Genomic DNA, 16,000 nt, shown 5'->3' with positions numbered 1-16,000 from the left:
AAAACGTTAACAGACGAGTTTGTTTTTCGGAATATGCTTAGATGCCTAAGTTAATTAAGTGCCTTTAGATTTTATCAAAGAAGAAGAGAAGTTGTAGAAAGTATAGAAGAAGCTTAATGATAAAGGTTCAGAATGTGTATTCTTTTTTTTTTTATCTTATACATATGATGATGATAGTGATAATTAATTAAAAGTAAATGTGAATCTTAAAAAAAATTAATGTGAATAAGTAAGGATTATATTTAATGATTTTAAATTAACGTAAATTGATTTCAGACGAGTTAGATGTTAGTTAATTTTGTTATAATATTTAAGGCTTAGAAAGATTAAAAAAAAAAAATTATGATCTAAATTAACAAAATTAAATTTAAAAATCTATTACGTGTAAAGAAACTTTGAGTATTCCATTGCGCCCCATTACACAATGCTACAGAGAAAAGATTAAAAAATCATATTAAAATAAGAATTTCACATCAATAACTTTCAAAAATTTTTTTAGTTTTATGGATAAATAATCCATAAATAAATTTAATAGTTTTAAATATTATACGATTATATAATATAAAAATATAAAAATGATATAATTTAAAATTTTAATAAAAATTAAAAAAAATTATATTTTATATTTAATATATATACCCAAATACGATATTATAATTTTTATATTTTACGAGCATTTAACATAATACAAATACACAAGTTTTCAACTCTATTGTCTTTCTCAGCATCTCATGACCACAAGGATCATTCTAACTGCTGTTACTGACTGAACCGCATGTGCCCTTCCAATGGTCGAAGCAAAAGCCTAAGCTAAACCTATGTACCTCACTTTACCTACTTCGACTAGTTTATTAAGTTCACCCGTCTGGGTTGAAACAAAACAACTAACAGCCAATAAAAAGATCAATGATGCTCTTTTTTCAACTAGAATAACAGATCATGACAATGAAAACAAGCAGAGAACAAAAGTACCGTGACTTCAATGGGAACCCTAGTATCAATCCAGTGCTTATAATAAAGATTAATACAATCAAAGTCAAGACGTTTGAAGCCGTCTTCACAGGCTGCCCTGACATCAGCAGTTGGGTCACCACCGATTTACCTCTTGCCTTCAGTATAGTCTATACCAAACGTAGCAGCCAATTTCACCCTGTTTCTGTCATCGTCTTTCAGGGCCTCACCAATAAGGATTTCAGAGTGGCCAATTCGACTCTGCCCTGATAAAAATAATATATACCAGTACTACAAGTAAGGAGTGAGGGATTTTGTTTCGTGATTATGGTAAAGTAAATGTTTTATTATTCGAATTTTAATCTTTAACACATTATAACACGGATTCATATTTCCTATAATTTTATTTTTTTTATAATATTATAATTAAATAAATCATAATTAAAAATTATTTAAAAATTCACCACTTAAAAATATAAATTCTACATAATTTTTTTAATAAATTTCATATAATATTAAATTATAATTGATTAATTACATAATAATAATTATAAATAATATATCCTCACACGTATCCATGTCACCTATAATTTTATTTTAATAATATTATAATTATTCAATTATAATTAATTTTATCATAATTATTATTTTTAACTTTATCGAACTCAATTTCATCTCAAATTCGAATAAATGTTATTTTAATAATTAAATGTTAGAAATTTGAGCAGAGTGCATCGGACGGCTGAGAAGCATTTTAGCGTGAGACAACCATCCATTATCATCTAACCACCACATTGGAAAAACACCCCGAATTGGCGGGAGAAGGAGGTTAAGACTCAGCACCCAAACTTACAAGGGAAGCTACCTAGGGTTTCAAAGTAATGGTGAACTTGCATATAATTGGGGCAAAGTGATCTAAAGTACGCGGCAGCAAAATGCTAGCAGGGAGAGAAAGTTTGAGCAGATTGATCGGCAAACGACGCCGTTTTCTTCCTCACCTTCAATCTATTCTCTCCTCGCCAATCCAGGTAAACCGCTCTTTCTTTCATTGATTTGGTTGCTTATCTCATAGAAAGCTATCAATGTTATCAATGTTACAGCTCTTTGATTTAATATGTTGCAATGTTTCATTGATGTTGAAATCTCATTAAAATTGAGTTTCTTTTGGCTTTCTAATATACCATTTGCCAGTGTTGCATGGCCACTTATAGGTAAAGAGGCATATCTTCTGCCAATTATTTTCAGATCTTAATTTCAGGATTCCTTAGGCAGTTCTGAATTGTGATAAAAGAACAAAAGCATTCAAAGCTAACAGTAAATTTTGATGGGATAGATAATGCTAAGCAATTTACCTAGGTAACTAAATATGGGAAGTATTAAGCACAAAATTTTCAAGTCCATTCTTTTTTTTTTTTTAAACAAAAGAGATTGTAATGGGTTGCAGGTTCTGAAATCTAAATCCCAGACCAGCTAGATGCTACATCTTAAGGGTTGCTATATGAACCAACTACGCTAAACTCCGGGTTCATTTTCAACTCCATTCTGCAATAAATAAAAGCTTAACTAGGAAGAACTAAAAATTGGTAGGGTGAACATAAGCATATATTACAATGATATTTCTAGACAGAGAACTTATTCTCAGAACACAAGCATATAAACTTCACATACAAACTTCTCTGTTTGTGGACTCACAAGTCACACCAACATTTGATAATCTGGACAGAGAACTTATTCTCAGAACATAGGAGGAACTCAACATGGTTCCAAACATCTAAAGGCAGTATTGTAGCTCATTTATTAGATTGTATAGATGCAACAAAAATGCATCTTCTCAAACAGGTTTCCATGAAGATAAAGGTGGGGTATCAGAGTTCTTATAGGTTGTGACAGTGTCCCCATATCTGTCTCCTTTTACAGCATCTGCTGAAGCAATGGATTCTAGTTCAGCCATCTCTTCAGGTGTTAGTTTCACAGACAAAGCCCTGATATTCTCATTTAGGTTTTCAACTTTTGTGGTTCCAGGTATTGGACAGACATCATCCCCTTGGTGATGGACCCAGGCTAATGCAAGCTGTGATGGACTGCACCCTTTTCTCCTTGCTATCTCATTAACCCGCTCAAAGAGGTGTTTGTTATGCTCAAGATTTTCAGGTTGGAACCTTGGAAGAAACTGTGGCAATTAAAGAGCTAAGACAACATGAAAATTATACAGAAGCAAATGAAAATTAACTTTTAGCAGGAAAGTCAGTAATAGAAGGAGCAGCTAGATAAATCTGAAACTCGAAGGCCCCTTCAATTGATACTGAGTGAATCCAGATGTAGTCAAAAACTCCAAGAACAAACTTTTCATTACTAAAGAAACTAAGATATAGAAGTTTTGGTTATTCATACCCTGAAATATCATGAGTCTACTAGAACTAAGATTGTTCTATTCTATGGACATTCATCAAATATGTTATGGGAACGAACCTTCCTGGCGTCCCCATCAGAAAAAGTTTCCACCAGTTTTGGCCCTGAGGAAAAGAATCCTCTCCCCAGAGGGCTATAGGCAACAATACCAATACCAAGTTCCCTGAGAAATGAAAAGGAATGAGACACTAGAATTTGGAATTGTTAATGATCCAACAATATTGTTGGTACTCTTATCCATGACTAACCTGCAAGTAGGAATTATTTCTTCCTCAACATCTCTAGCCCACAAGGACCATTCCAACTGCACAGCAGTTATTGGATGAACACCATGTGCCCTTCTGATAGTTGATGCAGAGGCCTCGGAGAGACCTATATACTTTATTTTACCCTCCTCAACTAATTTCTTCAGCTCTCCCACCTGTAAAAACACCCACTTTTTATTTTTCTTTGAAAAGCAAAAGAAAAACAAGTAGTACCAAATAAAAGAGCAGATTGAACCCAAGGTTAGCTAAATTGGTTTATGCAATCACTGATGATATTCAACAGGTCCGGAGTCTGAATCTTGACACTTGCAATCCAGACTGCGGTACCAAATAAAATAAATAAATAAATAAAAGAGAAGATCAGAAACAACAGACCGTGACTTCAATAGGAACCCTGGTGTCAATCCGATGCTGATAATAAAGATCGATACACTCCACACCAAGGCGTTTCAAGCTACCTTCACAAGCCTCCCTTACATAAGCAGGGTCACCCCGGACTTCCGCTTTACCATCAACAAAACGAGCACCAAATTTAGTAGCCAATTCAACTCTGTCTCTGACATCTTTCAAGGCCTTTCCCAGAAGGATTTCATTAGTATGGGGACCATAAACATCGGAAGTGTCGAGGAAAGTGATTCCACAGTTGATGGCGTGGTGGATGAGGTTGATCATGTCAGGTTCAGGCTTGGGTGGACCGTAGAAGGCTGACATGCCCATGCAGCCTAAGCCTTGAGCTGATACTTCCAGGCCTTGGGTGCCTAGCTTTATTCTCCCCACTTTAGTTTCCATTTCTTCTTTCTTTCTTTCAACAGTAACAGGTTAAGCAATGGAGTTTTTGCTGCTATCTTTTTCTGGCTTTATACAGCAGCACTGCAAGCATGTGTTGACTTGACCCAGTCAACTATGTACTGCACTTTACCTTCTTCGACTAGTTTATTAAGTTCACCCGTCTGGGTTGAAACAAAACAAGTACCAGCCAATAAAAAGATCAATGATGCTCTTTTTTCAACTAGAATAACAGATCATAACAATGAAAAAAAGCAGAGAAAAAAAGTACCGTGACTTCATTGGGAACCCTAGTATCAATCCAACGCTTATAATAAAGATTAATACAATCAACGTCAAGACGTTTAAGCTGTCTTCACAGGCTGCCCTGACATCAGCAGTTGGGTCACCACCGATTTACCTCTTGCCTTCAGTATAGTCTATACCAAACGTAGCAGCCAACTCAACCCTGTTTCTGTCATCGTCTTTCAGGGCCTCACCAATAAGGATTTCAGAGTGGCCAATTCGACTCTGCCCTGATAAAAATAATATATACCAGTACTACATGTAAGAAGTGAGGGATTTTGTTTCGTGATTATGGTAAAGTAAATGTTTTATTATTCGAATTTGAATCTTTAACACATTATAACACGGATTCATATTTCCTATAATTTTATTTTTTTATAATATTATAATTAAATAAATCATAATTAAAAATTATTTAAAAATTCACCACTTAAAAATATAAATTCTACATAATTTTTTAAATAAATTTCGTATAACATTAAATTATAATTAATTAATTACATAACAATAATTATAAATAATATATCCTCACACGTATCCAAGTCACCTATAATTTTATTTTAATAATATTATAATTATTCAATTATAATTAATTTTATCATAATTATTATTTTTAATTTTATCGAACTCAATTTCATCTCAAATTCGAATAAATGTTATTTTAATAATTAAATGTCAGAAATTTGAGGAGAGTGCATCGGACGGCTGAGAAGCATTTTAGCGTGAGACAACCATCCATTATTATCTAACTACCACATTGGAAAAACACCCCGAATTGGCGGGAGAAGGAGGTTAAGACTCAGCACCCAAACTTACAAGGGAAGCTACCTAGGGTTTCAAAGTAATGGTGAACTTGCATATAATTAGGGCAAAGTGATCTAAAGTACGCGGCAGCAAAATGCTAGCAGGGAGAGAAAGTTTGAGCAGATTGATCGGCAAACGACGCCGTTTTCTTCCTCACCTTCAATCTATTCTCTCCTCGCCAATCCAGGTAAACCGCTCTTTCTTTCATTGATTTGGTTGCTTATCTCATAGAAAGCTAAAAATGAAGTTTTTCTTCTTCTTCTTCTTTTTTTTTTTCCCTTTGATTTTACATTTTTAGAGCTCTTTGAATCTCTTGTCTGATAAAAATGGAAGCTTGGCTGAAACCGAAGGTTCCAAAGACAAGGTTGAAATGCCCAATTGTGATTTGGTAACCTGCCCTGTTTGTGGGAATAAAGTTTCTGGTGAAGATTACACTATCAATTCTCATCTGGGTATTTTTCTTTTCCTTTTTCTGATAATGCTATTAATTGGATATTGCTCTTTCCTATTTGATTTTGATTTTAGATCCTTTAATATGAATTAAGGGATTCAGATGGATGTCTTTCTAGAGGAACCAAACGGAAGTTGACTCAGAGGACGCTTCTTCAGTTAAACTTTGGTTGTTCTCAATCAAAAGTTCAAATTTCTTCAGGTGAATCAGAACAGTTGTCGACTAGTAACCTTGATAAGAGTCCTTGCGACTTTGAACAGAATGCTACTGGTGGCTTCTCGAAAACCATTCCAAGTGAAGAACAGAGCCATGACCAGCGCAGACAATTGCCGTGTACTGAGAGTGTTATACGAATTGATATAGCTGGTTCAACCGAAAATCCAATTAGTGATGGAAGCGTGAACATCATGGATGAGCTTCCTGTGTTGTCCACTGATAATGAGGAGCCTAGACATTGTATGGATGAAACTGTGGACAGCATATCTGGGATGCCTATTGATACTTTTATTGTTGGTCGTAGGTTTAGTGACGAAAAGGATGTGAATCTTGGGGCCAGCATATCTCTCCTGAGAGACCCTGATAATATTAAGGATTCTAATGCTATCAAGGTTCACTTGTTTTTGCATATCGTTATTTTCTGCTCTTTTTCTTCTTTTTTTTTAAACTACTAATTCAAATTTGCACCTTATTTTTTTAATCAGGTTGTTTCTGCAAGTTCTGCATGCTCTAAAACGCTTGGTTATCTCCCTCGAGAGCTAGCTCAGTATTTATCTCCTCTGATTGAGAAGTACTGCTTGAGCTTTGAGGTGATGTAGCTGGAAAAAAATTGTTCAGCTTTTTCTTTTCTTTTCTTTTCTTTTTTAAGTTATTCTTATGTATGTATGTATGGTTATATGTCTTCAGTATTGTATGAAGTATGAACCATAAAATGAATACGCAAAGAACATGAGTAAATCACTCCTTTAATGGGAACTGAAGGAAAGAATGCGAATAAACTAACACGTGCAGAAAGCCTCAACCCATCAATGGGAAAAGGGAGTCCGGTGGAAAATAAGGTGCCATATAAGTTTATTGGCATCACTGAATAATAATATAGCAACTAATAAAGATAGTAAAAAGGAATAAAAAGACCTCTACCACTCATTTATTTTGATTCCTTGCGGATCTAAGAACTAAAAACCTTGTAAGATTGGAGATTTGTCCCTCTAGGGACCTAAGTTCTCAACCAACTGGGCAGAATCTTTTTTTTTTTTTCCTTTTTTTGGCAGTGGGGTGTTGAATCATAGATTAATGTCTAAAAAGTCATCCTCCTCCCTAACTCTCTTCCTTATCTTGGCATCTTATACTCCATTGTTTTTAAAAAAGTTCCACATGTCATGAACTTTTTATCTTCACAGGCTTTTAAGTATAGGGAAGAAAATAGTTCTGTGACATTCTTTTTGGGTATCAAATTTATATATTGCCTTCATTAATACATTTTGATTAAGTAACCTGGAATAGGCTGCATATACCTAGCCAAAAAAGGGGTTATATAGTTGATATATGCAGTATATGATCAACTTAATGCAAATGTTGAAATTATATGTTTCTCTCTCTCTCTCTCTCTCTCTCTCTCTTGATAAATATTCATGTAGTCATACTTACTCTTTTAATCAATCAACTTGTCACACTCTTAGATGTAAAATTATGGAAACTGACAAGACTCTAGTTCTCATCTCACTTTAGGGCTTCTTGCAGGGATATGTGATTGCTGTTCCCAGACATTCGGTAGATGCTGTTCCAATTCAGATTGTGTGTCAGAACATGATGTTTAATGATGAAAAAGGATGTGATAATTTTGAGGATTTCAAACATTTGTGGCGAAAAGCTCTTCAAGTAGTTGAATTTGCGAAGAATCGCCCACCTAATACAACAAAATATCAGCAAAACTTTTGTCTATTACTACAGGAGGTTCTAACAAGCAGCAATCACCTTTTCACTGAAGATGAAAAGAAATTCATTGGTACTGGTTCAAATTCTTGGTTTTAACATTTCTTCCTGTCATTTAAGTTCTACTTGATTTTAATGCCTATATCATCTGTTGACAGAATCATTCACTTCATTATCAGAGGATAGTCAGAGGCTTTTTGTTCGGCTTTATACACGGAAAGGTTTTCTATTGCAAGATTAAGTTTCTATAATATCCTCTCCCCCACAACCTCTGAATTCAGTTTTGATTTATTCTTGAATTTATGGCTGCATTCTACATTACTGGTCCGTATACATTGGCTCTATTGGCTGCTTAATATTGAACTCCGATCGACTTAATCTGTTAGGCACTGGATCCTGGTCACTTGTTACTTGTTGCTAAATTATCAATTGAATATACCGGTTATGTTACTTTGATCATTGACCTACTCAAGCTTTTATAGTTGGATTCTTTTTAACTGGCTTCTTTTTTTTGCGTGTCTAAATAGGTATCTAATAGTTCATTTTACTGTCAATAGATGATGTATAATGGATTAAATCATTAAAAATGACTGGATTTCTTTTCCATATTGAGTTGATGTTTGCTTACTTAGCAGCTATTCATCAGCAGAAACAGCCTTGTATGTGCACTCAACTTGACTAAGCCCTACTCCCGAGTTTGTTGGTGGGTTCTCCCTAGATTTATCCAACATAAAACCAATGCCATAAGATGGTTAGAATTGGAGTTCTGATAACTATATTTATCTGTGATATTTTTATATACTTCTATCTTACTTCATTCATTCTTTTGATTCTTCTTCCACTTCTTCGAGGAGGAGTGTTTTGTGATAGGTTGGTGGCCAGCATAACACTATAGTCACATCTTAAAAACACGAATCCTAGGAAAAAAATGTTTTTATGACTGACCTTGTAGTTTCCTTAGTCACTAATATGTAGGATTGCAGTATATCATGTCTTCCTGGTATGTGCTGGGTGTATTGCTTATACATATAAACATTGACATATTTCATTGAAATAGAAATACGAACTGTTGTTTCTATAAAGGTGATTTTTTGTTGTATGAAATATTTAATTATGTGTGATACACATGTTTACAAAGTATTCGACATTGTGCTATAGAAAGTGGTTAATCTACCATTTTACATTGTCCAAAACTTGCTCATTTGTTTCCATAGCCAAAAAATTTCATCATGCTATTTTTAATTCAGGACCTTGGTTTCGAATGTCAACCATTATGTACCCTGAAGTATGTAATCCTCAACAAGCTGTCAAGGAGCTATCTGGTAATTTAAGTTTACAAATATATTAGCTACAACTTCTATACTAAATTCTGCACTCCTTAATGGTAAATTTGTTATTTATGTGACATTGCAGCAACTGGCTATCTGTGTCTCATTGAAGATATAACTGAACTACACGGTGATGACATGAAGGACATTTTAAGTCTGCTCACTGTTTCTGAGCTTCGTGATATTTTATGTACACTTAGAAAGGTTTGGATTTTATATGTTGACTTCTTTTTGTTCTTTGTGTCACTCTTGCATTTCTGTACTTTTTAAAAGCATTTCTAGTGATCCTTGCCGTGTTATTTCAGTCTTGGAATGTAATTAGGATATTTGTTAGTGTCATGTGATATTGGCCAAGTTGTTTGGCAATATGGTTGTCTAACATTTCACGAGAATTTCTAACTTAAGTTCTTTTTTTTTCTCATCCTTTCTGGTTATCATGTGTAAATGTTTTTGACCACTGACCATGCAATGTTTGCAATTTTTTTATTTACAAAAAAAAGCTAATAAGAAAGTTCAGCTATGCAATTGCCCCATGAAAGGGGAAAAAGAGTGAAAAAAAACTGGTGTGCAATACCCTAAGGTATAAATTTTTTATTGACCCTTTGTTTTTTCTTTTATACATAGAATCTATGAGAAAAATGATGCAACTATGGTTCAAATACTAAAGGGTTTATTGGACCGTGAGCAATCAAATACAGTTTTCTCTTTAAATAATTTATTTTCACTTTGATAATACTGTTCCCTGGAACGTTTGTATCTGATCGTGTATGTATTTTACAAATGAAGCAACACTTTTTACAGAGCTAAAGCACTACTAATGAATGTTCTAGTTATATCTGTATGATATTGAAATTGTAACATATTAGCATCTTCTGTTCATATCAATTGTGTGATCTAATCGAGACAATGAGGCTTTTCTTACATACGTGGTTTTGGTTTCTGTTATAAGTTACTCTTATGCAAGATTTCCAATGTTATTTATTGCATATATTTTATAAATGTTTAGGTTTCTTTGAGATAATGTGGCACCAAAACATATACTTTTATCCCATGTTATTTCTCTTCAAGCATGACTGTAATTTTACTGTTCATCATTACTTATAAGCATAATCTGAGGTCAACGCCTGTAGTTAAAGCACATTTTAAGTTTGACTGTACTACAAATAGTAAAGGGAGCATTTTGGTTGGGTCTTTCTAATTTTGGTTGATTCCATAGTTTATGCTCCTAAAGTGATAGATTGGCCTTCGATGACTACACATTAAGAGATCTGCTGTGTGGACAGATACGGGTCAGACATTTTATTTATGTTTGTTTATGTTTAGTACAGTAACAATTATATGGACAAGTGATTTTGCTTGAGTAAATAAGTGCATTTAGATCAAAATTCATAATAGACTACAATACAAGTTTTTCAAAAGTCAGGGCATGCTTGGCTATTATAATCATCCTATTAATTTGCATGTTGAGGCTCCTCATTTCTGGTAGTTCTAATCAGTCATTTTTTATACTGAAATTCTTAGTAAAGGTCCACTGGACCCAAAGTTTTAGCTTCTATTTAATAGTTGTGATGTGAAGTATGTGTTTCTTACTCGTTCCTTTGATGGTCCTTTGCATTCTGTTGAGGTTTCAGAAACGTACTCATGGTTCAAGAAAGCAAAATCTTATTGCATCTCTTCTTTCCTGCTATAAAGGTGGAACTTGGTAATATGATTTCATAACAAGAATTCATCAGTTTTATGTATTTTGCAAGTCCAACTGTATGTGTTTATTTTGATTTGCTATTGTTGCTTTATAATTTGCAGCCCTGTTCTACCACACTTGATTTTGGAGAGAACTGAGATTTGTATTAGGACATCTTCAGAAGCTGAATCCCTTTTTTGGCGTGCTGAGGTGCTTGCACTATAGTTCTGCCCTCAATACCACAGTGATATTTTATATGGTGTATAACAATTAAATGTAATAAGTTTGGTTTTGTACTGCAGAGGCTCTTCTTCCTAAATGGAGAACAGGATCTGTCAGCATTCCTACTGGTGGATCTGGGGATTGTCAAGTATCCTACTTTCAACTGCATAATTTCAGAACAGATTTTCCCAAGTAAAAGTGACTTGCTTGCTTATGAAGAGGTCTTAGTTTCTCTCTATGTGAAAATGCAGCCAAAGTTTCGTTGCCTTTACCACATGTAATTGTAATGTGTTGCAGGCCATTGAAGTAGCTCAATTAATGGATCAGTCTCTAGAAGAAAACAGCTTTGACTTGGTTTTAAGATGCATCATGATAGCTGAGTCCCGAACATCCAGGTCTCCTGAAAAATTGATTGATTCCACAACTCCTGAATTAATGTCTAGATTTCTTTCATGCTTCTCAGCATCATGGGTGTATTCCAAAGTGATCTTGCTAGGAATTTCCTTCCTCGAGCGTGAGCATAGGTATGGAATTATGAACCTCATCACATGCTTCTTTTGGTAAAATTCCCCTTATCTTTTTATAACTTGTCTTACATCTACTGAGACAACATTAAAGGGAACTCATTAACTTTTAAACTCTTTTATCTTTCTGGGTTTTGCCATTGTGTTTCAATGCATGATTGTATGCTTACAACCACCAATGATCCCTTAAAAATTTCCTATTTCAAAATAGTGGTGGTAGTAGCAGTCATATTGGTGGTGGTTTTGCTTGGTTAGTAGCAGTAGCAAGAGTAGGAGCAGTGATAGTAGCAATAGTAGTATTTGCTAGCAGTGGTAGGAATAGTGCTAGCAAAAGGCAGAAGTAGTAATGGTGGCAGATTGGTGGTAGTGGTATACAAAGAGAATAATACAACCATCAATTATCCAATAATGAACAAACTAATACAATGAGGAAAACTCATTAGTGAACCTTAAAATATCATTGAGCATAGTGCTCCTTACTCATTAACCTGATCTGTGTGGAAAGATTAAAGATCCTGATGCATAAGAAAACATCACATCTATGGAAATTGTTGGTTTTTGATATTTTTATAATTCTATCTGGGCCTCAGGTACAATGATGCGATACATTTACTAAGGCGATTGCTTAATTGCTTCACATGTGATAGAAGAAGAGGATATTGGACTGTAAGATTATCTGTTGATTTGGAGCATATGGGCTGCCCCAATGAGAGCCTTTCAGTTGCTGAGGCTGGATTATTAGATCCTTGGGTCCGTGCCGGTTCAAGAATGGCACTACAAAGGCGGGTTCTTCGCTTGGGAAAACCGCCAAGGCGCTGGAAAACTCCAAGCTTTTCAGAATCAATTAAGAGGAAGATAAAAGAGGTATTTCTTAATTTTTCCTTCTCTGGGTTTCAGGTCTTGAAATTTTCCCGGAACTATGCACTTAAAGTTACTAAGTTTATCTAATTAATACTATTAGTTTTCATCCTGAGAAATACAGGTTCATATTCAAGGGAGACCATTGAATTGTGAAGCTGGTAGAAAAAGCAGGTTCTATGGGGAAGATGGAGAGCAATGTGGAGTAGAACAGCTAGCTCTGCATTATTATGCAACGGAAGGTGGATGGCAGGGTGTCCATACAGAGAGTGGTATCTGGTTGACTATTTTTGGCCTTCTCATGTGGGATGTTTTGTTTTCTGATTTACCAAATGTTTTTCGCACCAGATTTCAGGTATGATGCTCAATGCCAGTCATCAAACACTCTTGTTATTTTGAATTGCTTTTGCAAATTGGTGATGCTTTGTAATGCTTTACATGCAAGTATGTGATTTCTTGATGCTGACATGTTAATTTTATTGCAATGCACATTCAAGAGTAGGCATCTTTCCTGATGGAATTGTAACTGCTATTACAGAATTCTGTTCTAGCAAACTGTATGGTATTATTATAGTTAGGATGTATGAGGTGTTTTGTAGACATAGGTAGGAAAGTGAGTTTGAATCAGATGGAGCAAGTTTTATTAGCTCTCTTACCTTTGTAAGTCAATATTTTATAATGTTCCTTCTACCCTTAAGAATATAATTATCATATGTCACCACGCTTTAATTTTCTAAACTTATTTGAAATAGTGAATAGGTGAATGGAGCTGTGACAGGTTAATGCTATGTTTACAAGCTAAGAGAGGTAGGAAAGAAAAGGAGAATGGGGGAAAGGAGAAGTAGGGCACTGTTGACCTTGTTTGGATTACATAAAAAGAAGAGTGAAAGGAAAGGAAGGAATATATTAGAAAACTTGTTGGGTTAAGGAGCAAAAAAGGAAGGAAATGATAACTTATTGTATACTTTATAATTAAGCCCCTTGTAAGTTAAAAGGAAATGGAACTAATTTTAGTGAGGAATTTTTCCCTCTAATCCCCTCAATCTGACGGTTTCAGAGTGGGAGGGCTACTCACACTCCTCAAATCTCTCTTCTACATTTAAAATGTTTCTCAAATTAGGAAAGGGAAATCTTGTCAGAAGTGGACCGGACCAGCTGGTTGGACCATGAATCAGAGTTCAGGAATTGGTAAAAAACTACCCTTTCATCCAAATGGACCAGACTGGCTAGTTTGACTGGACTGTTTTAGCTGGATTTGACTGGTTTTTATTACTTAAAGTATGATTTATTCTTTAAAATATTTTGTAAGTTGTAAGATTGAGCCCTTACCCATTTAAAGTTTCATTAATGTGCCAACCATCAAGTCAAATGTATATATATGTTGCAAATCTGTCCTATTTAATATATATTTAATAACAAATATTGCATTGAAGGCATAATCAATGCATACAAATGAACTGGCCCGTTGAACCGAGAACCAGACATCTTAAAACATTGGAAAAGATGCAACTCTTCTTCCTTTGCCTTCCTTTCCCTTCCCTTCAATCCAAACAACACCTAAGTAATACCAAGCCTGATATTAGATTTGTTAGATATTTGGGCAACGCTGCGTGTAAAATATTAGAAAATGATACAGATAGCTTCTTTATACTGTTTTAATTGAAAAGATTGGAACAAATGAATTTTTTTACTTTCAGGTTGTCAGATTAGAACGTATAAGGTATTAACTATCTAGTTTGTTGTTGTGTACGTGGTTTCTCATGAAACATGAAGCTAAACTTGTCACTTTGAAAATTTTTGTCATGTTGCTTGGATCATACTGTGAGTACATGTTCAAAAAATGAGGACTGCTGGGCTCTGGCTGCAATTAGCTGTTATATATGGCAAAAATTGAGAAGGTTGGAGAGACAGAATGCGGAAACTAAAAAATTTCTCCACCCTTTAAATGATAACATGCTGGTAAATCATTTATATACTTGTTGGCATGGTTGCTTCAAACATGTGTATATTTGGGGAGAAAGGAGATAGTTTTGGCTTAATAATGAATTCAAATTCTGTGAAAATTTTCTTTTTCATTTTTCTTTGGATGAATTATATGAGTTAAATTTGTGTCTAAGTGGGTTTCTACAAAGAAGTAAAGATATTTCCTTTTGCAGACTGCTCCCTTGGATCTGGAGACTGATCATTTTTATCTAGCAAGAGCAAGCCTTATAGAGTCCCAACTACAAAAGATTCAGGAAGGGTTGGCAGAAGAGATTCTCATAGCTTCATGGGAATTGCATATTGGAACAGCTTGTAGAGGAGTTAATTGGGACCGACACTCCCTTTCTGACCTTCGAGCAGCTGTTTCATGCATTCGAGGTCCTTGTTTGGCCTCTTTCTGCAGACATCTTGCTCAGGATTATCGCAGTTGGTCTAGTGGAATGCCAGATTTGTTTCTCTGGCGCTTCCATGGCGACTACAAAGGTGAAGCCAAACTTGTTGAAGTTAAGGGCCCCAGAGATCAACTCTCTGAACAACAAAGAGCATGGTTACTGCTTCTAATGGATTGCGGATTCATCGTAGAGGTTTGCAAAGTGAGCCCTGCAATAACGTTCCCTTGAGGTCAATTACCATACCATGTTGTTCAGATTGCAGATTATCAGAGCTGGTTCCAGTGGAATGCCAGATTTGTTGCTCTGGCTCTTCCACGGCGATTACAAAGGCAAAGCAAAACTTGTCGAGGTGAAGGGCCCCAGAGATCAACTCTCTTAACAACAAAGAGCATGGTTGCTGCTTCTAATGGATTGCGGATTCAACGCGGAGGTTTGTAAAATGAGCCCTGCAATAACATCCCCTTGAGGTCAGTTACCATACCATGTTGTTTGTGACAAAAATCAAAGTCTTTCCAGGACATGGGTCCAATGTTGTTATAGTTTCTTCAACAAATATGTTAAACAAGTTACCATCGAATTCATTGTCCATTGTTTTGTAATTGTTCCATGAAACGTAAAGAAACAAACATTTTTTCATTTTCTGGAGGTAAAAAATTGGCAGAGTGGTTCTTTATTAAGGTCTTTTCTTATGACAATTGAACTAAATAATAAGTTGTATACAGTTACGACAGAAATTTTTTCAACTCTGCAATTGCAAGCGGGAAATCACATGCGGAGTTGGAGGTAATTCAATTATTGTTTAAAAGATTTATGCCATTTTATTAATTTTAATATCGAGATACTTTCATTAAAATATCGTACAAAATCCAACAAATTTCTGTATAAATAATTTTTAATTTTAATCTTATAAGAAATAACATCCCTACTAATTATTTCTCTAAAAAGGCGAAATTACTTCCTTTAAAATCTAAATCTAAGCCTAAATTTGGGTTTCTTTTCTTTGTTACAAATAAAAACTTTAATGTAATTGTTGTTGATGTTTTGATATAAAAATCGATAAGGATTAAGATCAGCTCATAGACAACCACCATATGATTGGCCAAAAGAAACAAGTGATAAGAGGTTGAATTA

At 34.8% G+C, this 16,000-nt stretch overlaps 2 protein-coding genes across 2 annotated transcripts; one reads left to right on the top strand and one right to left on the bottom strand.

Annotated features, from left to right (window-relative positions):
• Positions 1 to 2,531: 2,531 nt before the first annotated feature.
• On the bottom strand, positions 2,532 to 4,998 carry LOC111279716 (putative aldo-keto reductase 2). The gene is made up of 5 exons (XM_022866734.2): positions 4,684 to 4,998; positions 4,002 to 4,576; positions 3,609 to 3,781; positions 3,421 to 3,523; positions 2,532 to 3,121 (listed from the first exon to the last, which is right to left on the bottom strand). The coding sequence occupies exons 2-5, from the start codon at positions 4,413 to 4,415 to the stop codon at positions 2,783 to 2,785; spliced, it is 1,029 nt and encodes a 342-aa protein (XP_022722469.1). The 5' UTR covers positions 4,416 to 4,576; positions 4,684 to 4,998; the 3' UTR covers positions 2,532 to 2,782.
• Positions 4,999 to 5,464: 466 nt separating this feature from the next.
• LOC111279714 (zinc ion binding/nucleic acid binding/hydrolase) lies at positions 5,465 to 15,546 on the top strand. Its single transcript, XM_022866730.2, has 15 exons — positions 5,465 to 5,688; positions 5,800 to 5,953; positions 6,055 to 6,560; positions 6,654 to 6,758; positions 7,690 to 7,954; positions 8,040 to 8,102; positions 9,129 to 9,203; positions 9,295 to 9,413; positions 10,841 to 10,911; positions 11,013 to 11,100; positions 11,193 to 11,333; positions 11,410 to 11,636; positions 12,227 to 12,500; positions 12,619 to 12,849; positions 14,651 to 15,546. Exons 1-15 carry the CDS (start codon positions 5,596 to 5,598, stop codon positions 15,095 to 15,097), a joined length of 2,859 nt encoding a protein of 952 aa, XP_022722465.2. The 5' UTR covers positions 5,465 to 5,595; the 3' UTR covers positions 15,098 to 15,546.
• The last annotated feature ends 454 nt before the right edge of the window (positions 15,547 to 16,000 follow it).

This window comes from Durio zibethinus, chromosome 27 (assembly GCF_047325235.1).
Source record: "Durio zibethinus cultivar Kanyao isolate XHJ-2024 chromosome 27, ASM4732523v1, whole genome shotgun sequence".
Lineage (NCBI taxonomy): Eukaryota > Viridiplantae > Streptophyta > Magnoliopsida > Malvales > Malvaceae > Durio > Durio zibethinus.
The sequence above is the reverse complement of the archived record's forward strand: the minus strand, read 5'-3'. Positions and strand labels throughout refer to the sequence as shown.